Source organism: Python bivittatus, unplaced genomic scaffold, assembly GCF_059951505.1.
Source record: "Python bivittatus isolate LINGU-HERP-01145 unplaced genomic scaffold, Pbiv_v1 ctg000330_np1212, whole genome shotgun sequence".
In the NCBI taxonomy this organism is placed as follows: Eukaryota; Metazoa; Chordata; class Lepidosauria; order Squamata; family Pythonidae; genus Python; species Python bivittatus.
Window position 1 is genome coordinate 18291921 of NW_028277058.1, and position 27174 is coordinate 18319094.

The 27174-nt window shown below is 35.1% G+C and overlaps 1 protein-coding gene across 1 annotated transcript in view; it reads right to left on the reverse strand.

Annotated features, from left to right (window-relative positions):
- Positions 1-372: 372 nt before the first annotated feature.
- The window catches only part of TAFA2 (TAFA chemokine like family member 2), a 114158-nt gene continuing 87356 nt past the window's right edge, over positions 373-27174 (reverse strand). Inside the window, exons 3-5 of the mRNA XM_088141532.1 lie at positions 15212-15364; positions 14503-14627; positions 373-549 (exon numbers count right to left, since the gene is read on the reverse strand). Of these exons, the coding sequence (XP_087997658.1) occupies positions 538-549; positions 14503-14627; positions 15212-15364 (290 nt within the window). The 3' untranslated portion in view covers positions 373-537. The remainder of the gene's footprint in view (positions 550-14502; positions 14628-15211; positions 15365-27174) is intronic.

Sequence of the window (27174 nt, forward strand, 5' to 3'; positions counted from 1 at the left end):
GTGTTTCTGATAGCAACACCTCAATTATAAAATTTTCTCTCAAAGGTGGAATAGTGGCATTTAAATGGGAAGTGAAAACAATTTTATCTCCCTGATTTTTATAATGTAATATAATTAAAGGTTTCCAACTCACATCTGAATTTTAGTTAAGTTATGGCATTTGATTTGTTTTTGTTCTGCTATTTAAACTGCTTTTGGTCTCCTCTTTAGTGCTGTAAAGCAGTTTAACAAATACTTTCATGAAAGAATAAATAAAATATATTTAAGAAACAATCTGATAGCTTAAATTTTGCTACAACTACCTGAATTTGTACACACCTGCTGTTCTTTGATAACAAACCAAGGCTGGAGCATCTTTCAGGAGTAGTTTTGACTGTGTCCTCCTCAACGTACCTTCTGACCCTTCCTGAGAATCCGACCAAGACTAGGATTCATCACAACTATTGCTCCAAACGTGGAGCCAGAATATTTTGTGTGTGTGGAATAATCAAAAATTGTCATCAGGCACTGCAGAAATCTCCTTGTTCTTGAATGGTTTTACACGTTTGCCTAAGAAACAAACACACGTCAAGTACTAGGATGAGTTGTGCGAAACAGAACTGGGATTAATGGCAGAACATTTGTGTAGAAGAAAAATATACATTGTGTTTTTAAGTGTTTTAAACAAATACAGTGTTTTTCTACTAAAACAAATGACAAAAATATTACTCTTCAAATTCAATATATTAATATAATTATGTTGCAAATATCAAGAAGAGCTTTTAAATTGAAGTCAAATAGGTCATTCATTTAATTGATATAATGATACCCAACAGATAATGGGTATACAGAAGACAAAATTAATGTTATCTTTTCTAAAAGGGCCCAATTAGCATATAATATTTTGGAATATCATAGAGAGAAAATTCAAGATATATATGAGCAATAATCACAGTATAAGATAGAGACATGTACAGTAGATTGAACTAAAGGAATTCAGCTACTAAAACCTTTACACTGGAAGTTAAAAACAAACATCAATAAATAGCTAAATTAAAAAACAGTATTTGAGTTTTGAGTCAGGGTAAGCAGTAATTACAAAATTCAGTCAGGTATCCAATTCAGTAATTCAGAAAGCATTCAGTTTGCTTCAGACATACTTGGAGCTTGACCAACTCAACTCACGGCTGAATCCAAAACTCAGATTGGAAATCTGAAACTCTGTGTTTATAACTGATTGTTACTGAAACACAACTAATATCGTAGTGATGAGCTTTCAGGCTGAATGGTTGTGGTCTACTTTTCTATTGGTCTTGTGGTTTGCCAACAGCTGTAGATGGCATAATCAGAGACAGACTGAGTTACTTTATGGTGTACCTCTCATATGTTGCTTTATAGTTTAGATAAAACTTGCAGTCATAGACTTTTCTAAAGAGATAACGTCTATCTGCCAGCAAGAGGCATTTTCCCATTTGTGATATGATTCTTATTTTTAAAAAATGTTAATACCACCTGAAGAAATTAGGAATCACGGTTACCTCTTCTAAGTTTATATAGCTTACCAAATTTAGTGTAAAGAGCTACAGATGTTTATGTGAGCATCCAGCAAATGTTTTCCAACTAATTTTTGAACCTACACTCTATCTCTGTTGCCTTGAATGGAACTTTCATGCCTATCATTTTAGCAACAATCTATTTTTACCAAGCAATCCCTGATCTACCAAGAAATATAGTTCCTATTTTATATCATGGAATTGTATTTGAACAGCATAGTGCAAAATACAGTGTTGAATCACTGTCCTTTTTATGGCAACTAAATGGAAGAAGGATGGAGGAAGGCATGCAATCCTGCCTAACGCCTTGTGCACATAATTCCAATTAATGCAGGCAAGGCCCTTCACTGAAGCTCCAAATATCAGGTGAAGAACACCATCTGTCCTCTATCACTGAGTCAGCACTTTCTTTGGCTACCCTGGGGTGGTATAATTGTTGTGCTAAAGGTGATACAAAATAACCATGCATAATGTACAATAATAGACTACAAGCTCTATTGAGCAGCCAAACCTAAACAATCTCCATCTGGCCAAATTTTTTGTCATCCAATGGCAGTGCAGATGGGGATCCATTTCACTCTTTAGAGCTACGATTCCCTGGTTCCAGGTTTAACTGTTGTGGTCTGCCAAAAATTCTAATTTTGTTTATTGAGAAAAAATAGGCTAAGAGAGGACTGTTCCTGCTCCTTCTACTTTACAACAGCATTTTTATTATTGCATGATGATTTCTTAGCTCCTTACAAGACAGACATGAACAGCATTCTCAAGGACAGGAACAGTCAAGTAGGTGTGCAGTATTTATGTTTTACAGTACAGGCAGGTATTGTACCTGAGGTGCAATGAAGTGATCCCTTATAAAATCCCAGTTCTTATATAGAGATTCAAAATCACTGCCTTTGCCACAAGAGTAATGAGGCAGAATTAAAAGGGACACCTGAGATTGCTGCCTCTGCCTGCTACTTCCAACACTTGCCACAGAAATACTACTGTCTCTTTCAAGACAATGAGTAGCATATACTCCATCACATCAGAGGGCTCTTCTGGGATGACACTTAGTTGCCACACATTTGTTCTACTGCATTTGCCATAAATTAGTTACTGCTGCTTGTTTCAAAAAAGGTTCCTCTCTGGAGTAGAAATTGAATGGCTGATACTAGCTACTAAGAGTAGGGATCCCATGGCTGTGAGAACTATATACAGCAAATACTGTCCCATTTGTAGTTTTCCATCACCTCATACCAAAATAGTGAAGTTTCTATGATTGCTCCAAAGTACTATTTAAATACAGAGATGTGCTCAGTTAAAAGTCTTTTTGTCTTTTTGATGACAAATAGATTGGCTGAGGATAAACAATGTCAGCTGCAACACTGCCTCTGCCTCATAGGTACCACTTATTATGCTACCATGAATCTGCTTTCTGAAATGCAGATAATTCACACCCAATACACGGTAAGTAAAAAGATCACAGTGAAATCAAACAGCAAAGTAAATTATATAATACATTTGCACACAGTAGTAAAACACAGAACTGAAAACTCAATTTAAAATAAAACAGCCTGTAGAACGAGGACCAAAATTGGGCAAGATGAGTAACAGGAAAGGAAGTGACATTAAATCTACAAGTAGGTTCTAGAGAGATACAGCACAGACAGTAGCAACAATACATGAAACTTCTAGAAGCAGAATGAGGTAACTAAAGTAACACACTGGAATGAGAAAAGACTGAATCAGTTGGAAAAATAAGAAATCTGAAGATACACCTGCTGCAAAGGCATGAAAGATTTCCCAAAGTAATATAATATAATTATATTGCTTGCCCTTCCAGCCTCCCTGGGTATAGACAGCTGCTACAGACTAATATGACTTCTTTTTTATATCTTTCTATTCCTTTATCACATCCATTCCTATCATAAAATGCTGATTAAATAATGATGGACAATCAAATTACTGAAGAGAAATCCTCAGATTTTGGTTAATCTCAGTGTGCAATCCTAAACCTGTGAATGCAACCATGATTCCCAGGTTAGAGAGAACTATCGTGTAAAACATAATTGAGCTGTCTTCCACATCAAGAGAATGTCCAAGCAGAAAGGCGGGACAAAAAAGCCTAGGATTTAAACTCTGGAATGCAGACCTAGGCTTTGATTTCATTCCACTCCAAAGGGCAAACCATCTGTTGTATATAAGGCTTTGTCCTTGTCTAGAGTAAAGATTAACATTATAATTTTTAGTTTATATTAATTTTTAGTTTTATTAATAATTATTATAGGTTTATGTATTGTTATTGTAGTATTTTCTGGCCTAAAGGCGATAATATAAGTTTGATTTGATTTATATATATCAATGTATGTCTGAGAGTTTTCTGCCAAAAAAAGCCAATTGCTGAATAAAATATTAAGGGTCTGGAGAGCTAAGTTGTATTGCTATGTCCTGGTATGAAGCTTGACAGGTTAACTCCCATTGCTATGGTGGGGGACATATTGCCTAGAGATCAAGGATTAAACTACAGATACACACCCCCTTACTACCTACTAAAAGTTGATCAAATTGTTAATGCCTTTGTTCAATATCAGAACGAAGTGGTGAGCATGGAGCTGTTGATGGAAAAGCTACAGTTGTAGCTCTTCAACAATGCATACTAGCCTCTTTTGTTTCTCAAACTTTCTTGGTTCACAGCAACCTTAGTGTCACAAAGATATGATGTCACAAAACCTAGCTTCACAAATGGACATTGCAAAAATTTTAAATATCCCCTGGTGCCCCGTGAGTTCACTGTAGTGCCCCATGGCACCACAGCACAGTTTGGGAACTTCAGCCTTAGAAATATGATAGAATCTAAGCAAATTTACTGCCTCCCTCACTCTATATAAAGATTACATTTCCCAGAGAACAGATGACTTCCTCAGTGAACAAACGCACAAGTTTTGTAAGTAGCACATAACTGAGGGAGATGTAAAATGGGGAACTCTCCTTCTGATTCAGAACACCATACATTTGCACATCTACACCTATTTTGTGGCAAGCCTGAGAGCTAACTTGAACAATCCAGTCGAACAAGTGACTGCCAACTGCGAAATCTGTCACTTACAACAAAGTAATTATTCACTGCCCAAGAATGCTATTAAGTTTCAGCTGTTGGCTCAAGACGTGGTATGGAATAAAAGAGGCTTTATTGACCAGTTTGAAGAGGGCATCCCAGACCCCACGGCAGCTTTCATCCAAGTGCGCATGGGTACTAAGGAGATTTAAGGCATTGTAGCAGAATATGGACATAAAAGAAAGGTGCCACTATGCTCTGCTCTTTCTTTCCACCTACCCTTCCAAACCCACAAAGCTGAGACTTCAGCAGTTGAAACTACAGAGCTGGAATCTAACAGAGTGACTCAGCTATTTGCTCAACAAAATTTGAACCACTGCACATAAGACCTATGTCTATATTGTGGATAACCTTTCACTTCAAAATGAGTGTCCTATTAAAACTCCCCTCTCTGAAGCATTAGCAATGTATTATACTTGTGAAACTCCTTCCCAGTTGATCTAATCCATACTCAGGAAGAGCAGAATCTATATATTCAGACTCAGAGAGGACCTTGGGTTGGGACTTTGCCCTCTTACTCTCCCTTACCTGGAAACAGGTAGAATTGTGCCACAACTTCTGGTTAGAACTCCCACTTTCTTTAGGAAGGAAGGGTTGCAGCTCTGTCACAATAACTGGTCAGATTAACATTCTGGAATATTTAAAACGACTCAGCTCCTCATCTATGACTTTGGTGATTTTTCATTACAGCAGATGTTGAGGCCTATGTTTCTTCATTACACACTTATTGCCATGCTGAGCCTCTGATAACAAGCCATCTGTCCTGCTTATCCCTTTCCTTCCCTACAGGGTCTCAGGGTACAGTTTCCTTGAAATTTATCATCAATGGCCTGACCACATATTTTTGTGGTAGTTTTTTTAATGGCCCATTTCATTCCCTGCAGTTGTCTCCCCTCCATCACTGAGACAGTTGTCTGTTCCTTGGACAAGGGTTCCAGAACCTGGGTTGCCCAGTCATATGTCAAGCTTGCCATGGGAAGCAGGACTGGAAACAGATAAGCTTATTTGTTTTAGAAACAGAATATTACAGCTTCTATTAAATAGAGTTCCTGTAGAAAAGCTAACTAAGCCATTTGGAAAACATTCCAGTAACTGATATGCCTGAAATACAATCCTATATATAGTGAAATCAAGATGTATATTCTGTTGCTTTCTCTCACCCACACATGTAAGGAAGCAACTCTCTTTTGTGTGGAGGTAAGTGATAACCAGCCATTCCTCGACTATGGAAGACTGTTATGCAAACTATTACATGGAGTTGTCTCCCACATCAAGAGAATGTCCAGAAAGGCAGGACTAAGTTTAAACTTTGATATGATTTCATTGTACTGTAGAGGGCAAATCATCTGTTTTGTATAAGGCTTTATTCATCCCTGCAATAACAATTCTAATCTAGTACAATTTTATCTGAGAGTCTTGCGCTGAGTTAAGTCAAATTGCTAAATAAGGGGTTAAGTATCTGGAAAGCTGTAATTAACTTCTACATCCTAGTGTGAAGCTTGACAATCAGGAAGGATGATGCATATTTGTCTTTTGACTTAAATTTAATTTGAAATGAACTGTTTTGCCACTCAGTTCAATACTTTAAGCAAGTAAAATATAAAACAATCCTAATCCCAGATTTCTCGTCTCCTAATCTTTTCCCTGGTTTGTGTTTAATTTTTGTTTTATGTAAGTTTTTTAAAGAAATAATTGGGTCTTATCTGGGTATTGTAAAGTAATTCACATGTTTTAGTGCTAAATAAATAACATTGACGGGTTCTAAGTCAGAGGTATAAATAGAAAAGATGGTGGCAGTTTACAGGTATGCTACAGAAAGCAGATAAATCTGGAGCAGATGGCAGCCAGGGAGAAATGGGAAGCAGTAATGCATTTGAGAGCTATTACCGTATTTGTGAGGTTTGGAACATTCAGATAGAGAAAGATTTGAAGATGGGTTGTCATTAATGAATTGGTGCATACAGAATTTGAAAAGCAGTAATAGGTTAAAAAAAAGGTAAGAGCACTTACATGAACAAGTGAAGATTTAATTCTAGACTGAGTGAAAAATATCCTATAAAGATCACAGTAAACTGACCCCCATAACAAGGTCAACTAAAATGTCACAAAATAGTGTAGTAACCTATCAAATTATTTGAAATTTTTGGCATATTTTTATCAACCATGCTACTTAAGATTATTCTGCAGCTTTGCAAATATAAAAGATTCATTTCTCTTTACTTTTTTCTGTATGGTGCACAAGGAACCCATATTTTGTCACTTATTCTGGAAACATATCTGAATAACAACTGAATTTTACATTTTCAAAACATGAAGAAACCAATTTTTTAAAATTAACTTTGATGCATTGCAAAATCATTCTGAAATACTAGAGACTAATTAGGCAAGTGATTCTATTTACTTGTGTAGTAATTATTATTAGTATACAGAAATGTACGTTATATATATACTGTAGATATATATTTGCAACAATATGGAAGTGGATTGCAGTTGCCTTCTTTTGTTATATTTTTCCAGTTTTCCAGGTAAATTTACAATATAAGCCCACTGAGCCCAATGAACTGTGTGAGGTGAACTACAAGTCCACCTTTCAGTTGTATATTCCAGATAAACTGCAGATGTTGGGGGTCTTATATCATGCTCCCTTTCCCCTCCCCCCATACACATCCATAATTTTGTTTAATATTCTGCTGAAATAAGAACTCAGAAAACATGATTGCTGGCTTTTAAAATTACTAATTTTTGTCCGCTCGCTAAAAATATGTTTTATATGTGCTCATGCTGTTCTGTTAATGAGGGATGGCTGGTAAAGATTCATTGTTTTCTACCTCTAAGGAAATAGAAATCAATTGTAAATTTCAAAGATACATTTTTCCTCTAGGATTTCTTAAACTGATAAAACAAGCTGAAATAGTAATCATATTGATGGCAAAATAAATTATAATAAATGTCAATTAATCTTATTTAACAACTAATTATAGGGAAAATAATATTTTGATGAAAAACTTCAGCAGCAATTTAAATCTTTATGCAAAATGTTCTCCAAGTCTCTTGGTCATGCCTGCTTGGGGGGGGGACACAATGATCTTGATGAAACAAAAACTTATGTTAAGGATTGAAGGGAAATCTAAAACACGTGAGATGTGAACATAGGGGTTATATAAGTCAATATAGTTCTTTTATATATGGATAAATATGACAGCATAAGCATAAGACCTGGCAAATAATCAAATATAATATATCATGTATTGCATTGTATTGTATTGTATGCCTTCAAGTCAGCACTGACACTGGCGACTGCCTGGATTATTCCCTGCAGTTTTCTTGGCAAGATTTCAGAAGTGGTTTGCCATTGCCTCCTTCTTAGGGCTGAGAAAGAGTGACTGGCCCAAGGTCACCCAGCTGGCTTTGTGCCTAAGGTAGGACTAGAACTCAGGGTCTCCCAGTTTCTAGCCTGATGTCTTAACCACTACACCAAACTGGCTCTCTAATGTATCAAAATAGATATATAGATATAGATATCTTGAACAGGCAGTTTACTGTAATGTTAATGTAGAAGAAAAATAATTAGAAAACTTTAATTTATTTAGTAAGTCTGCAGAATGACAAGAAATCAGGTTCTCTTGAAGATTAGGCAGGGTTCCTGAATACTCAGCCAAATAACTATTCTGGAAAGCTGAAGAGCTAGATATTCTAATAAGCTTCTATTAGTTGTAAATTAGTCACACACAACTCCTTTTCCAGGTCTTTGTTTCTGCAGCAGAATATTATCCTCAAATGACTGTCACAAATTCTGTCTGCACTGTGCTTCCTTCTTCAGGTACATCACACAGCACCTGTTCCAGTTTTCTTCTCTTCAGAACTCTGGCCCCTGCCTCCCAGCTCATTTTGCATCTGCTTCCTGGGATGTCTTCTGCCTTGCATACCTACATAGATACAGTAATATGCAGCATGGATTGTAAGCTGCCCAGAGTCACCCTCTGGGGGAGATGGGCGGCATATAAATTTAATTAATAAATAAAATTAGCCATACCATCTCTCCATCAATGTGACACTGTCATTCTACTTGATTCTTTGATAACTTTTATAGCTACCTTCTTTTTTATCTTACTTCAGTGGACTTGTACTGTAAATGGACTTAGTATCAAAAATCTAATGGGAAACAGATTGTTTTATGCTCTATTGTTTGATTGGGAATATGTCCCATTACACTCAATATAAAAAGCTTTTCAATCTTGTCTGCAAAAGCTTGCAGTTTCTGACCTCATTCTATAAGTAAATCATTTTGTAATCTTCACACTGCTTTTCCTACAGATTGCCCCACAAAGTCAGCAATTGCTGTTTCAGATTAAACCAGCTGAGAATAGCACCTGGAACATGAGAGATATTTCATTACCTTTTTCCACATGCTGATGACTATCTTGTCTTACTGAGATTTAATTCCAACTTACTCTAATTTTGGTTTATTCCAGATGTGTTGGGACTACAACTCCCAGAATTTCTAGTCTGGGGAAAGCTGTAATCAATGAGTAATGCTGGTATACATATAACATATACTAATTTTCCAAGATAAATGAACCAACACAACAAATCTTAATATGTGCTATAGTCTTATTTCTAGGGAAAAAAAGAGAAAGCAAGAGGACTCAAAAGGATGAAAAACTATAAAGATAGTCATATTTCTAGTATTTTTATCAGCACTGACAACAGTACCTGTCCTACTTTGTAGCTGCCTAAATTACATATGAATTTGTGATAATTTAGGGGAAGACAGGTATCAATGTATAAAGAGACATCTTTGACACTAATATCCACCTTAGTTTCAAGATAAATAAGATTTCCAGATCCAGGGTCTCATTATCCATTTTTTTCTTCAGTAGAACAGTCTATTAAACAGGAGCAGTCCTAATAGAACAAATGTATATAGTGAATGCTATGGTTACTGTTATAATACCGGATTATTACATTATTCTACCAATTATCAGTCCTCACAATGGTTGGGGGGAATGGGTGCATCAATTCAGAGCCATTTTAGGAATCAGTGAAACCTTCAAGTTTTACCTCAGACACAGATCGCATGATGCAGAGAGATATGATTTCATTGCCTACTCTTTCACCCCCTGGAGACCAGCTATCTAGTGTCATGTTATCTGTTACCTTCATAATAATACCAAAAAGCTTTTGGAATACATGAGCAGAAAGTGAATACATGCCATGTTGTTTAATACATAAAACAGCTTCAGCATTTTCTCTATTTCACTACACCGCTGCTCAAATTACAATGACTTTTGAAATCATGTTGTACTATGACATCTGATGGTGACCGCATGATTTTCAAAATCCATAAACAGCTATTATGTGTTGGATCTCTAATCCCAGCCATATATGGTAGGCACAGAAGGTGATACAGTGAGGAAATTATGATTACTAAAGAAAGCACCTTTGCTTTTCCACCTTTGAGATCTTTTTCCCCACGCAAGAAGGCCCATTGCTCAATGATACCATACCCACTTTACAAAGAAACATTCCTAGATGTAATAATTTGCATTCTGGAGTACAAAGCCAGAAGTTTCTGAGGTGTTCATCTCTGAACCTTAATTAAGAAAGCTGCTACAAAGCAAGGCAGAAAATATTGTCCTGAGTATATGTAGTAATTCTCTGTGAATTATGAATGGTTTTTCTTCCTGAAATCAATTTCATATGAATCTTTTCATAAGCAGTGATAACATAAAGTATGACTATACTGGAAAATGAAACTACACATATTGATTTACTCATGGGACTTTACATGCTAATGTGGTTTCCATCTTGATATATATTAACTAAAGATCTCCTCATGAATGAACTTGCCATGAAGCAACATCTCAAAAAATCCACTTTGCTGTCTCCCCTTGTTCTAAACTGCCACAGAACAATCTAATTTCAGAGTTAGATCCATTAATTTCAATATGACTTACTCTCTAGATGTGTATATTGGACAACAACCAATCCATAACACACAATTTACAATACAATTAGTAAATCCTCAAAGATTAGAAACTACAAATGGGATCTGCTAGTTTTGCATGTGTCATGCTCAACGTTTTAATCAGCTATATACTCCATTATATTTTATTCCTATTCAATTTTACAGTTAATCAACATGTGATGGTTACTGAGTATATTTAGTTCTCATTGGAATTTTGGGTCTGCCCAACATCAGTTCTATGTCAGTTTATGTGTGCAAACATTTCTCTGGGGAGCATACTGATACTTATATGGATAATAATCTGCCTATATAAGCAAGCAAGCAAGACTGATTCTGAATAAAGATAATTATCAGATTTTGCCCTATTTGAACAGATCCTGTGAATACTTTAGCCCATATTTTGAAGGAAAGCACCTAGAATTATTGATACCTTACAAAATTGCAATTAAAAAAAAAGTTTTCAACACACTTTTAAAGCCCTCCTACACATTCCCACACATTTATATAAAACTAGTAGATAATTTTAAAGAACACATCTGTTTAACAATGACCAGTTGTTTTATATTTCATATTTCAGCAGCAATAGCCAATATCACCAATAGCAAGTTTTGTGGGTACTGTTATCCAAGCAGTTGGAACCACTAGGAATGAGTTATTTATTTATTATTTATTTTTATTTTATCAAATTTCTCCCCTGCCCATCTCCCCCCAATGGGAGACTGGGCAATTTACAAAAACATTAAAACCATAAATATATATAAAATACATAATACATCTAAAATTTAAAAACAGTACTAAAAAAGGAAAATCCAAGAAGATGGAAAATCGGACTGCGGACAGCCGGCCACTATGGGGCTAGCCATCCCCTGCTTGAAGTATTCCCTCCCCATCCCAGACCAAGTAACAGAACCAGGTCTTCAAGGCCCTTCGGAAGGCCAGGAGTGAGGGGGCCAGTCGCACCTCCGGGGGCAGAATGTTCCAAAGAGCGGGGGCTACTGCAGAGAAGGCCCGCCTTCTGGACCCCGCTAATCAAAGTTCTTTTACTGAGGGGGTCCAAAGCATGCCCTCTCTGTGTGATCGGGTGGGATGGGTTATAAATCAATTATTTGACTACTGTTAATCTTATTTTGTACTTTTATGGATTATTTCTTTTTCTATGAGATTTTCATACTTTACATATCACTGAAGCTTTAAGCAACTTTCAAATATTTTGACTTCTGGGGAAGCAATGGCAGACTGAAGACAACTTCGCTTGTAGCAGAGCCGATGACCATGGCAGAACAAGGAGCCGATAAATGGATCAGTGTCTCAAAATTCCTCTCTGGATAAAGGGGACCTGGGATCACCCACAGTGCTCCATACAGATTCTTCACACAATGAGATCGTAAAACAACAGTCTCTGGCAGGTTTTAGAGTTCTGGGAGCCAGGAAAGTCAGCTTTGCCCAAGCCATGGTTTAGAGGCTTCAAAGGGAAGTGGGATTGCCCACTTCCTCTCTCAATCACTTCTGGAAATGGCTTGTAAATTGCTTTTTGGACACTAAGAACTTTGAGAAGGACAAGTTTTACTACATTGGGTAATTCTCCTTCAATCCTCAGCAAAAGAAGTTTCATGTAAGTTTAAGAACTTAAATAATTTTTTTTAAAATTCAGTAATAAGCAACAAAAGAGTGATTAGAACGTTGATTTTGGAAAGCTGGAAAAATGGACTAAGGGACCAGATTAGCTGGAAATAAGATTTTGAAACTAATTATAAGAATCCTTCCTTTGGTTTGTTTAAAATCCTATTCAAATATGTGAAGATTTTGAATCTAGGTGTAAGAAGTCTTTCCATGGGAAAATGTTGTGGATTAGAGAAAAACATGATAAGAGTAGGCCTTGAAGGTTGGTTACTAGAGCCAACCAGAAAGAACTAAAGATTATAATTAAAGGAGAAGACCCACTAATACAGAATGGAGAAAAATATTTGGACTCTGGAAGAATTCAAGGATATTTGGCAACAATGTACTCAGAACTTTCTCTTAAGATTGTCTGCTACTATAAAATGGGTTTAAAAGAGGAGATAGAAGAGGATACCACTGAGAATCAGGCTGTTTTGGATATGGATTTTAAAATGATAGGATACAAGAATGATATTGACAAAGATATTACAAATGAAACCAGCTGATGTTTTAACAGCTAAAAGGAACACACAAATAATAAATCAGAAGAGTGACTTGGACACATTTCTTATTTTGGACTTACAAAAGAGATGTGTTATACAGTATTTATGAAAGAGCTCCTGAGAAAAGATAATGAGAGAATGAAAAGAAATCAGCTTTTGGGACACTACTTGAATAAATGTCAAGACTTTTAAAAGCAAAAAGAAGGACTATAAGGTTGGCTTATTCAACCAAGGTTAAAATATATGTGATTTTTTTTCCTAGTAGCTTTTAATGGGTTTTTCTTGACCAGGACTGAATGACAAGGCTTTAAAGATTTGTTTATAGATAAGATATGGGAAGAAGAGATTTTTTGGTTGTATTTTTTAGAGAAAGTATTAAACTTCAGAAGGAGTTTGTGAGAGGAAACAAAGAGAAACTGATAAGAAATTAATTTGTGGGATATTATTTGAAGGGATTAAAGATCAAGATTTTCAATATGTTGTTGTTTCTGGCAGCTCTTAATTAATTTTTTCTTGATTAGGTTTGAATGAGAAGGTTTTAAATATTTGTTTATAGATATGAGATAAGATATGGGAAGAAGATTTTTTTTATGTTGTATTTTTAGAGAAAATGGTAAGTTACTGAACAAAGGAAAGGAAAGGAACATGTAATTGATTTACTTGTTTAAAGCTAAAATACATATATTGTTATTTCTGGTAACTCTTAATGGACTTTTGCTGATTAAAATTGAATGATGAGGCTTTATTATTTGCTAACAGATAAAAGATGAAATATGGGATGAAGAGATTTTGTATTGAAATGTTAGAGAAAGTGATAAGTTATTAAAATTGTTTGTCTGGATGAAGGTGGAAGTCATTTCTTTATATTTCTTTTTTCTTTATACTTTTTTCCCTTCCCCCCTTTTTTTCTCTCTGTACTTTTTATTTTTATTTTATTTTTTTATATTTTTCTTAGTTTGTATTAGTTTTTTTATTTTTGTATTGTTAAACTTCAATAAAAATTATTATAAAAATAAATATTTTGTTCTCAATCAAAATTAAAATTGAAAAAGAAATTATATATGTGTAAGGGCATATATGTCTAGAGGACCTACTATAGCTGTTTTATGTTACTTTATATGAAAGAAGCCTTGAGTAGGACAAAAGCAAAAGTAACATTAATTAATTAATGAACCAGAGATTTCCATGATAAAAGTGTCTTGTCTTTTAGAAAAGTTCTTTCTTTCATTTTCATCATGAGCTCAATCTGAGCAACAGCTAAGCCGTAAAAGGCACATTTTTATTTACTGAATTAATGTCTTGAATTTTTGAACTTAAAATAACTGATGATAAACAGCAGTATAAATGTGCTTGATAAACAAACAGTCCAATTTTCTAAGGATATGCAAAATATTTAACTCAATATGTGAACCTGACTGCAATTCTGGTTTGGTTCTTTAGTAATAGTGGATATTAAATTTCAGTGCCTGCAGATCAATTACCAACAATGATCATGATAATAGTTAGATCAAGATAATGGTTAGATCCAGAGCAATCATACTTAGAATAAACCCATCAAAGTAAATCAGTCATAAATAACTTACCATGTTGTATTTAACGGGTATCCAAGCCAATAATTTCTTTCTCTGTTTATGCTTATTCCATATTTAAAAATTATTCTCCTGGATCAAGACTATGATCCACTGAGTCCAGAATTCTTTTACAACAGCTGCCAGCTAGATTTCATGGGAAATTCCTACTTACCCTTGTTGTTTTCACTTTATTCCCAGAAGAACAGCTCCATCCTTTTCGATCTGGAAGGACTTTGCATTCCTCCCCTTCAAGACATGGTTGCATGTGGCACCACCATTTTTGTTCTACAATTGAGGCTAAAGAAGAGGAAGAGAAAAGCACATTGTTTTTTAATTAAACCTTTTTTGTCCTTATATCAGAGAAATATTATCAAGGTAAAAACAGAAAATAGAATATTTGTTGGTAAGAAATACAAGCAGGGAGGTACTTTTAAATGTATATCCTATGGAAGGAAACAATGGACTAAAACAGTATTTGATATGATCCACCAGACTTTTTTTTTAAGTTCATAAGACATACATGTGCACTGTATGAGTAAATTATTCCTGGACTTCCTGTACCTCCTGAAGTCTGCTATTTGCAGCAGGAGAAAAGAAGAGGTAATCTGAAGATGCAAAGAAAGAAAATAAACTTAATACTGATATCCAGTATAAAGATTTTATACCCCATTATTTTTCTCAAGGGCTTTATTTCGTAGTCAGACTTCATAATTCATTTCAAAATCTCTAGCTACCTTTCATCCTGAGTATAAGAATCTTCACCAAACTCCCAAACTCCTTATCAGTGTAAACACTGTTCAATGATTGTTTTCATTTAAAAGAATCAAACTCAGGAGAACTACAAGTCAAAAAGAAAGAACAAAGCACCAAAGATATCGCACCATCAACACAAGAAGGAGCTGCTCGGGTGGTACCTGCTACCTGCCCGGGAAAGCAGGAGCACTTGACTGTCTGTGATCTTTCTTCTATTTTGTTCTTATTACAACATCGGTGGAGAGCCACCACTTCACATGTTCCAGTTTTAACATGATGAGCTGTGAAAAGAAGATGTTGAGAGGAGTAATGATTCAATACAATTAAGGAGAACACACAAACTGGAAGCTGTCTGCACTGCAAATTTCATTAATACTGCTACTATGCTGTGAATGGGGCTTCTTATTTTCCCTAGACTGGAACATTTATAACTCTTTATAGGTCAAAACAGGAATGAGAGAGAGAGAGAAAAGAAAGTGAGAGAGGTTGCACACTTGACATATGACTCTGGCAAACAACAAATTAAAATTAGCAATAAAACATCATCAAAAAACCAAAACCCATCAATCTTCTGTTTAGCTATCTTCAGGCTAAACAGAGATATTGCTCATCTGAAATATGTAGATGGTTTCAGGCAAAGAAGAGAATTTGATCAGATAACCTGATATGTATTGCCCATTTCATATGATTAAGAAATATACAAATTTAGAAAATAACAAAATGCTACAACATGAACAGAACGTGCTTCAGACATTTTACCTGTGATACCTACTTATTCACCGTGCACAAAGATGTAAATGAGACAGAACGTTACACAAGAATCCTTCCAATTTAGTGGCTGTAAAAATACAGTAATCACATCATTATTACATCTATCTAAAAACTGTTGCTTGAGGAAGCCCATCATCCAACAAACTGGTAGGATTGGCTCTGAGCATCTCAGCCAAGCAGCCCTGCATTTATCCAGTCTACTCCATTCCATCATTACCAGTTTTCCATTTTTTCTCTTTGTTAGATAGTCAGTGAATATTCTGTGGTCTCTGGATTTCCACTATCATCTTCGTCATCTTCTTTTGCAAATTTGGAATTCCCCCAAGCATGTCAATATCTCCCTAATTTTCTCAGTGATCTGAAAAAAATTGATGGAAATCCACTTGCTACTGGCCAACTGGGTTCTGGGTTCGTTCTATCTATCTATCTATCTATCTATCTATCTATCTATCTATCTATCTATCTATCTATCTATCTGAAGTCAGAGTACCTAATATGATGCTCATTGACTTATCATTAGTAACTTACAACTTTACTGCATCAAAGATTCAAGAATACAGTGGCATGTATATTTACCCCCATAAGACAAACAGATTGAAATACTTTATAAACATTCAATTTCTTACAATATTATTTATTACAAAATAAAAAATAAATATTCTGGTCTCTCTTCAGGTTATAGAACTCTTTCCATTTATCAAAAGAAAAAATAAATAAAATCCAGAGTAGTAGAGTAACAAAGAGGCACAGAAAATTCTAAGTGTTACAATTTACATCTTAAAACTGAAAGTCTAAATGCAGCAACTGGCACATAACAGAATTTTTTGAGGAAAATGGACATAAAGGGTAGGGTAAAGCAGGCAATCTATGAAACATACTGTACATGGAAGAGTCCAAGATTTTCTGCTTTTGGGGTTTCTTTGTCCTGGTTATTAAGAAGATTATACAAGCGCACATACATATTACTTAAAATGCTATGTTAAACTTACTTTATGGGCCCATACAATACCTTGTGCATACTCCCACCTCAAAATATCAGGAAAAGTTCAAAAGGGGGCTTTGAGGCTGCTTTTGAGGGCTCCTTGAGCTTAGACTATTCATCCTTGATTTATTGCAACCAACTTTCCTCCTCTACTTCAACTGTGTTAGTATTTTTTTAATAATCGTTTTTAAACTCTCTAAGCTAAATACAATTTGTTCTATGATAAAGTTAAGGGATGGGTATTCAATATGATGAACAAAACTAACTCTAGAAAGTACAATATATTCAGACACTATCAATATTGTTTCTAGTTCAAGGTGAATATTAATCATGCTTCCAAAGAATTTTAGGATATAGCAACTGATGCTTCAGATAGCTCACTGGAAAAAACCTCCACTTTAAAAAAATTGTACTTCTGTGAAATCAAAAACAAAAATGCTGACTTTTCTTTTTTAAAAAATAGAAAAGCACCATAGTCACTTCATGAATAAATCACGATAAAATTTACATTAGAAAGTTCTGATTTACTATCTGAGAACTTTATGTTAAAATTTCTGGAACTTTTCTAGCAAAAGATGGCAGAGATAGAGTGGATATATAACTCGGAAAAATAAAGGAAACTTAGATAACAGAGGTTAATACAATGACATCTGTTAGATAAAGCCATTTTAGCCTCTGAAATTTTGATCTCATACATAGATTTCAGGGGATGACAAAAAGAAAAAAAATCTAACACAACTGCAATCTCTTAGTTATTTTCTCCTTTTGAGCCTGAATATACTACCCAGATATATGATGCAAGCCTCTGTATATGGGTAGTTCTCTTCACTTTCCTCCCCTCCTCAAACCACATCCATTATTGGGTATTGGAGGTTAATGTGCAGCCCTTCTTTCTTATTCTGTAGTTGACCACATTTCTGTGAGAGCCAAGGAATTATTACATGCCAATGATGGATGGAGCTGAAACTAACAACAAGCCAGAAACTAGCCAGGCACAATATTATCTATTTTAATCTATCTATTTTAATCAATATTTATTCGACTTTTACTGTAAACCGCCCAGAGTCACCCCACAGTGAGATGGGCGGTGACAAATTTGAAATATAAATAAATAAATATAAATAATACTCTATGAACAACTCCACCTCGACTCCCCATTATGAAGACATAAAAAATAATCTGTTCCCATCTTCTGTTTTCTCAGAGATTAAACCAAAGACTGAAAATTCCTCTGTGGGTTGATTTGCTTTTTCTATCATGTTTTCTATATGAACACTTTAACTAGAAATAATATGAAGTATACATGGTTGGTACTTTTTGTTCATCCTCCCATGTGCAGGGAGAAGAGGAAAAAGAGGAGAAGTTGAAATAACACTTGTTTCCTTGACGCAGCATGTTCAGCAGGTCTTCCATGTGAGTGGGAAAATCCGTACTTCAGCAAGCAGTATCCAAAGACCATTTGAAACAGCATAATTCTTAATGTGGTTTATAGAGTAGTTCCCATATATTGCTTTTTATGGAGTATCCACTATAAGAAGATTCATGGACCTGGCTGCCCCCACAGTGCAATTAACCTACTTTATTCAGGTGCATGAAGGATGGTAAAGAGAGTTCACGTTCCCCTCCACAAAAAAAAATCAAAAAAACCAAAATGCTTTTATAGCCCTTAAAAACAGTTAATGAATAGCTTACAATGGTCAACTTGCCAAACCTGTTGCATTATGCCAGGAATAAATATCATTCATCATACTGTCTCCAAACCACCAGTTTCTGCCATCTGTATAGGAAGATTTTTGCCCCCTTGGCAAACAATCAAGGAAAACTGGTTTGTAATTGCATTATCAGGATAGAAACTTCCTAATGGCCCACAAAAAAGATAGAGATATCCCAAATGGGTCTTCTAAGTACAGAAATAAACTTCATGTTAAGTTAACTCAGCTAAGTGGAAATAGCTGCATTAACAGAAAACTGGCTTAGATTCATCATAACCAACTGTACAAGACTGAAATGTATCAATGGGAGCAATAAAGTTTATTGAACATTTTTTCATTTAGAGAATGTGTATGATAAAGTGAATAAGCTTGAATTATGGAGAGTTCTGTGTGAATATGGAGTTGGAGGTTGATTGCTGAATGCAATAAGAGGAGTACACAATGGAAGTAAACTGTGTGTGAGAATAAATAGAAGGGAACAGAGAGTAAGACAAGGATATGTAATGTCCTTAATTAAATGGTTGTTTTATGTATTTATGGATAAATATATAAGGAATACTTGTGGAGATGTTAGAGGTGTGTTGGTTGTGCATGAGTAAGTACATATACTTCTGAATGAAGCTGTGTTGTTAGCAGAAAATCCAAATTATTTGCAGTAAATATTAGATGCATTGTATGACACAAGAAGGACCATGGGTCTGAAAATCAAATTCCAAGGTAGATGTGTTGACAAGGAAAATGGAACAGCTCATAGTGAAAAACTGAAGAAAGTAGATGAATTTGCATGCCACCATAGAATTATTACTAGATATGGGGAAATGGATGGAGAAATTTTAAGACACTTGGGGTTGGTAGAAAAATTGAAAAAAATATGTGGGCCATTGTGAGAAATGGATATTTTTTAAAAGAAGCAAATGTGCTTCTCCTATTTTGTCATATTGTAGTAAGAGTTGGGTTTCTCAAGAGAAACATAAAAGTTGAATGGGAATTGTGTGTGGTCAAGCAAGAAGGGTTAAGGTCAAGAATGAATAGACGTTAAATGAACTTTGAGTGAATTGATTGATAAGCACAAAAGAAGTACATTGAGGCAATTTGGTCTCACTGATAAAGAGGAATGAAGACTAAATTCTAAATATGAAGAATAGTAAATGTCTTGATAAGAAGTGAAAGACCAAGAAAGTTATGTTTGGATGAAGTTGATGACATCCTCAGGAAGAGAGAAATGAGAAGTTTAAAGAACAAAAGGCAATGTGAGAAAAATTGTACAAAAAATTAGCTATATTTTGTTTATTTTTATTTCATTACTTGATTTTTGGCTTACTATTTTTTTCTGCACTTTGCATAACATTGCTTAACTTGAAAGGGAATTATCTAATTGCTATGCAGATGAATCTAGAAATCTTTTAAAGAAGATTAGTGTACAGTAGAATGGGGTCTATAAGCCTTATCAATAATCTAACTTTATCCTATTGGTTCACAAATCTTGTCATTTATTCACTCTTTCTTTACAGGTAAGTAAACATTACCAGCATAACCTTTCTCCTGTAAAGATTATAGTGATTTTTCATTATGAAGACTGAAAATTAGACTTCACTGACCATGTCTATATAATTGGAGATTTTGAAATCCAAAATTATTCTCCAAATGAAGATACCTCTTTTCCAAAAACATTTGTTAAATATTACTTTTTCAAATCATCTTTAACTAGAATATCATAATTGAACTCTTCTAAAAAGCTGTTTTGAAAAAATATTGAATAATAGAACCATAGTTTTTTCTGGCCTATCTTTGGCACTTATAATGTCCAACATAAACGACTTGTTTTTTATGATGAAATTCTAACTTAACTTGTTTAAATATAGCATGGGACCAGGCTACTCAAATATATTATGCACACTTATAAATTCTAACTTTTTCAGGTAAGCCCCTTCTTTTAGACCTATCACCATCAAAAACATGTTTCCATGTTTTGAACATCCTCCCACAGAATCTCAGTCTAGCTTACTTTTGGTAAAATGTTTTGATGAATGTAAGTATGTTTGCTGCTGAGTTGGGCGGCTGGTATCTGTCTGATTAATCCATTTTAAATTATGTGTTGGATTTTTTAAAAAAATATTTTAAATTAGTTTTGTTATTGTTAGCATGGTTGGAAAATTTATTCAGTGCTATAAAAGCACAAGCAAAAATAATGGTAAACTAAAATATCTTCCAAACTAATAACCTCAGATCCCCTTACTGAAGTTGGAAGCCAATCACAAAAAGCATAGTCCAAATTACACTATTCCCTCAAAAAAGTTTGAAGATGGAAGTAAAACAAACATGACAAAGAGCAGGTCCTTTTCATTTCTAGTACTAATTTTATACAAATTCATTTACCAAAATGCTGCTACAAAAGTTCATATACTTATTACTTTATAAGGCACATCAGCAACAACAATCAGAGCAAACTGCAATGATGCCAAAATGATACACATGCAGTGACTTCATTGTGCAATGCCACAATTACATACTTGTATCCTGACATCTGACACAAATATTTAAGTTGTGGTATCTGCATGATAATATTGCCATGCATGTTTCGTCATTTGCCCAGGCCTCCTTCCCTTCTCCCACCCCCACCCCTGTGGACACCCATCCTTTGTCTTGTTGGAAGCATTTTTCTTAGATTTTCTGGCTTTTTATGTCATACATTATCATTCATCTAGACTAGACTGGAGAGATCTTTTTAAATATATTAATAAGTTTTCATTGTTGCTGTACTGTAAGTATAGTGCTATATATCGCCTTTTACATTCAGACTTTGGCCTGGGGGTACAGGTCGTCCTCGGTTAATAATGGTAATGGGACCAGAATTTCCATCACTAAGCAACATGGTCATAAAGTGCAATGTCATGTGACCGCATCCACCTAGCAACAACAGTTCTGGCACTTCCAGTTGTTGCTAAGTGAATCCCATGCTGTCATTAAGTGCAATGTCACTGCTGGCTTCCAACAAAGTCAATGGGAAAAGCAGCAGGAGGTCGCAAATGGCAATCATATGACCATGAGATACTGCAACATTGTAATTGTGAGCCAGTTCCGAGAACTTCGAGGACCAATCATAAATACCACTCATTCAGTGCTGTCGTAAGTTTGAACAGTCACTGAACAAGTGGTCATTAAGCAAGGACCACCTGTATTGTTAAAATTTATATGCCAGATAAAGTGATATAAGGAGGGTTGTAACTCAGATGCAAGGTCCATTTATTTCTTTATTTTGCACACTCCTCCACTCCTTAAGGGAGCTCAGATTGTTACATAAAAGAAAATCGTAATAAAAATTATTTACACTAAAAACAGCTCATAAACAATAAAAGTGCAGTATTTAGCTGTAGAACAATAAAACCTAGAATCAAAAGTAAAACATATTAAGATCACAGCTTTTAATTATTGTATCAGCCAAAGGCAGCAACCAGGGAAAAAGTCTGTTCAGACTTCTAATTACCTCACCTCTTGTGAAAAACTGATATTCTATACTAAATTCAGTTCAGTTTCACCATTTGTCATCATAAAATCTTATGTAAACTAATAATATGCAGCAAATGCGGTATCTCCCTTTACCTGTAGATTATGGGATAACGTGTCTATAAGTGACATTCGCTGGCTCTTTTAGTGAAGTTTGTTTAATCTAATAGGGTCAAGAAAATAGGTTCCTGGCTGGGAAAGTTCATTTTCAGATAGGCTATATACATCACTGCTAACCCTGGAAAGATGGCAAAAAATCAGCAAGATGGCATTCAGGATAAAGTTCTGAGGAGATAAGAACATGTAAAAGAATGAACATACAAAATTCCATGTGGCTTCTTTCCAACTTTTCCATTCCAGTTTGCCCTTTCAGAACACCCATCAGCATAATTGAGAAGAGGTGAAAAGCCTGGTGAGCTCTGGCAGGAAGACTAGATCACGTGAGCTGTGTCGGCCAGAGCCAAAGAAAAGAAAAACAGTCTTTCCAGAGTTCAGAATATCAGATCCCCAATGAAGGTAAGAAGAAAAGCCTGTAAAACAAACTCAAGGCTTCCAGGTTCAGAGAAGTGCTTAATATAGTACCTACTTGAAAAGATTACAGTTGTTTGAGAACAGATATAGAAGTAAATGCCCATGTTAACTTTGGATTTTTCTTTACAGAACCCTGATTTTTTTTTAATCCCCTTTGTGTTCTTTTTCCATGTTCTTCTTTCTCCTAAAAGCAATTATTGTTCTCTAACTGCCACGTAACTACTGGCTGTTACCTTCACAAACCATTTCTCAGTTTTTGTCTCTTTTTACTCACTCAGCTCGGTTACACTTTAAGTGAAGATCCGAAATTAAAGCAATTGTCCTCAGCAAATATACATCAGCCCTTGGCATATAGTTAAGTAAGAAGACATGATATAAATCAACTCACAATGATTAGTAACACAGCTTCACAGCAGAAGAGGTAAATCTAACTCTTAGGCATGAAATAATACTTTCTGTTTATTAATTGCTTTACTGGTTCAGACTTTTGGTCGCAAGCCAAAAGTTTGAATTTAGCAAGAAGATATATCTCTGAGCCACCTTCACATGTTAGAATTTTGAAAAGTTCACTAATAGTTCTGACCTTTTTTAATGGTCTAAAATTAAGATTCTTGGCTTTATGAGACAAACTGCACTATTTTATAATTTGTATGGTTCAGATTATTCATTAATATATCTTTTTCATTTCTTATTGAATAAATGTGTACAACAAATTATCATATTTATAAACATAACAAAACTGCACCATTCTAGATTATGACTTTCAAGAATGTTTCTTTTCGTTACAAAAAAAATCTGCACTGTACTGTAGTACAGTTCAAGTAAAGGTGTAATAGAAAAAGATACCCTGAAAATGTGAAGTGATACCAAGTGAAGGTAGGGGGAATTATACTACCTATGTTTTTGAAGTATAATTTTGTGAAGTATAATTTTTCAAGCATAACTCCTGTGTTTAAGTATACTTCCACTATCAGGATATATCAAAACATCTTTAAAATAATGTGTTAATTTTTAATCACTCATTGACTTTTCAGCTGTTTCCAAAATATTGTCTAAATTGTTCATAGGATATTCGTCAGCTTGCTGATAGAAAGAACTTTATTAATTTTTTAAACATCAGCTTTGTTCAGAATGCCCAAGGCAAAGCTTTTTCATGAGCTTAGTTAGGGGAGTAACTATTTTCATACCTGCAGGAAAAAATGGTCCTAACAAGATATTGCTAATCCTGTGAAAATGCAGTTTTAAATACAATCTCTCCCGGTATAAACTTCCCTTTGTATTATTGATCCCATATAAACAGTGAATCTCTAAACCCAGGCCTGGTGAATCAATAATATACCTAAACAAATTCTATGAATTAACTTGGCATGACCAGGGAAACAGGTAACTTTTTTGAAAAAAGGCAAAAATCCAGCTTTCAGGACCATTCCTACCCCAATTCAAGATCTCTCTTTTAGAAGGTTCCTAATTCTGTATGAGAAACAAAACTACATTATAAAGTAAATCAAAGTGCATTCTGATATGGGCCTTCTTGAAAGGAGTAATACCTATCATACTGGGCTCATAATGCACAACTTTCTACCATATGGTTCATGAGATTAACTTGTTTCTTCGGTGATGTCACCAAAATATGAAAATAACAGTACTATGGCTTGATATTTGGAAATTTTCCTAGAAATCATTCCCTGGTTCAGAATATAAAATCAGATTCTACAAAAATTAATACTTAGTATGCACATGCAGGTCTTTTAGCATTGTCTGATGTTTATACTTCAACCAGGTGGCCAAGGGGATAAGAAGCTGCATGCACATCAAAAGGCATGCAGGTGAATCATCATCAGTGGTGAAGGAGGGATAACCAAATGTAACCTTTATCAACTTGGTACTTGGGAATTTTGAAAGATGTCATTCCAATATGCTTGGTCTGTCCTCTGCACCCAAAAGGCTGCCAGACATCTCACCTTTCTATCTTTCCCCACTTAGACGAGAATTCTGTTTTTTGCAACAAGAAATATATGACTTACCACAAGGCTGTGTTATTATTAAGTCTCCTTTTTCAATTTTAATTTTGTTTCTTTGTCTGGATCACAGCCTTGTACTTACTTAAAATATGCAGTTAGCTGTGACTTTAAGCTGCAAAGGAAAGTGGTTATTTGAGGTGCAAATAGGAATAAATGTATAGTTATTTTTATTATTTCTCCTATACACCACCAGTCAAGCATCCATCTCCGGAGTCCACTGGAGTTGGGAAGTCAATAAACAAACAAACAAACAAACAATAAAATAAAATGTCATAACCTGGGTATGGTTGTGAAGAGGAGGCAATGCACTCACTTCAGTGGCAACTTCCACTGCTGCAACTGATTGTTTTCTCCAGCCAGAGGGGACAGCAGCAGGAGATATAAACAGTCAAGCAAGTAAACAGGGCAAATATTTTCTGTTCCCCATCCTCATGTCTTAGCATCTATGTCTAAACCCAGCTGCTTAATCTAATATCATGGAAGAACTGTTGAGACCCATAAATTGCATAGCAAGAGCTAGGCTTCGGTATCTCTTTCCACATAATTAATATTCTGCAATTTACTAGAAAATTGGGGGGCGGGGGGCAGGGAGAGTAGCAATGGAAAAAAAGATTTATTATGAATTACTCTGATAATTCTGATAAGATATAGCTAAAATTTAATAGAAATGGGAAACAAGAAATCCAACGGTTTAATCTTACAAAGTAAAAAGCTGTTCTGTCTTTCTAATGATAACTATTAAGGAAAAGAAAGCATCTGGAAGAGGGGAAACTTTTGGATACTTAAATGCATTATTTGCCCCAGAACATCTGCCAGGTATATGAAATAAAGGTAACAGAATCTGAAAGAGTATATACAATTAAATCATCAGGGCACCATAGAAACATTAAGTGATAGGTCTACAGTACAATACAGTGTACATACGAGGTGACAGCTGTCTGAACACCCTGAGTTTAGGTTCAGTCAGCTTGTATGAAATGAAATGGAAACCCTTAATATGCAGTACAAAACAAGCAAGTTTTTAAATATAAAGAAGCGTATGTGCTGTTGGGTTACAATGATTTTCCCTGAGCATTCTATCATGTAGGTTCTATGACCAAAGGCAGGAGACTAGTAATATAAATGCTAATTCCAAACCCTGCAGTATCTCTCTTTCAAGATAGGCTGGCTAGATTTTCACATTGCACTGAGTCATCGTTTCCTTAACCATGGATTACAGAATAAGTCATACCATATTTATACATTGCACTGGAATCCTCAAATCTTTGGGTCAATAGGCACACTTGGAATTTGGAAAGCATAGAATGAGCACTCCCATAAAATGGCCGCTATGGTGAGCATGAATAAACACAAAATAACTTCCTCCATCCCCAGTACTGCTTTCATGTCCATGACAGTTTCAATGCTGTTGCATTTAAAGCCAAAGGATAAAGAAGTAGAGGATTGCCAGCTAGCGTGGAAGCAAAGCTATTGTAATCAGTTCTGATCAGAGCCAGCTGTATTCAGATGGAGGCCAGTAGCTTCTAATATGAGAAACCCTATCTGAAGACAATTAAATAATAAAGGAAAATAGTAGGATAGCCCAACATTATATCTTTGCTCCAGTCTTCTTTGACATTCTGGAAGCCCTACTTTTGCAGGAATATGATTGTACTTTGTTGCTCAAGCTTCTGAATTTGCTGTTGATACTAGATCTCAGTGGCTTAAATCTAGAAAATAACTCATCTATTCTACTGTTTACTATAAGGGTCCTATGGAGGTTTTCTCCATTTATTTACTTATTTATTTATTAATGAGATTTAGAAGCCACCAACAGCTTTTATCTAATAAGAAGAAGAAAGAAAACAAGAAAAAACAGCAAGAAAATCCCATGCATCAGACAAACCTACTTCCTCTAGCAAAAACATCACCTACAGGGCTCCACAAATATAAAAAAATATCACCTACAGGCCTCCTCAAGGCCTGGGAAGAACAGCCAGGTTTTTAAGGTTTCTTGGAATATCATCAGGGTGGGGGCAACATAGATCTGTGGGGGATATCATTCTGCAGGGCAGGTGCTGCAACAGATAGATGGCATTATTTGATTGAAAGGACCCAAAGTTCACGAACTCTTCCCAATCTTACTGGACGGGCAGAAACCATGGGATTAAGGTTGTCCCACTATGCCATGAAGGGCTTTATAGTGATAAACAGCACCTTACTATCCTTCTTGCTATATCATAAAACATGTTTTATAAAATTCTAAAGCTAGATTGCTAAAATGTTACACCCAAATAAAACAAACCATATTATGGCTAAATACACTTGTAAATATAACTCTCAAGTTCAGAAAATGGAATGGAATTCTAGCTGAATAAGAATGTGCTTCAAGTAAAAGAAGAATTAGAAAAATGAAAGGAGCCAATTATTCAAGTCAGACTACATATTAAGCCACAAAACAGATATGTGTATTACCAAGGAATTGAGCATCTATAAATACGGGGAAATCATTGATGGAAAATTAGCAACTTCTCCAAAACTTATACATAAAATACAAATAAATAAAAATGTATCAAAAACCTATAATCTAT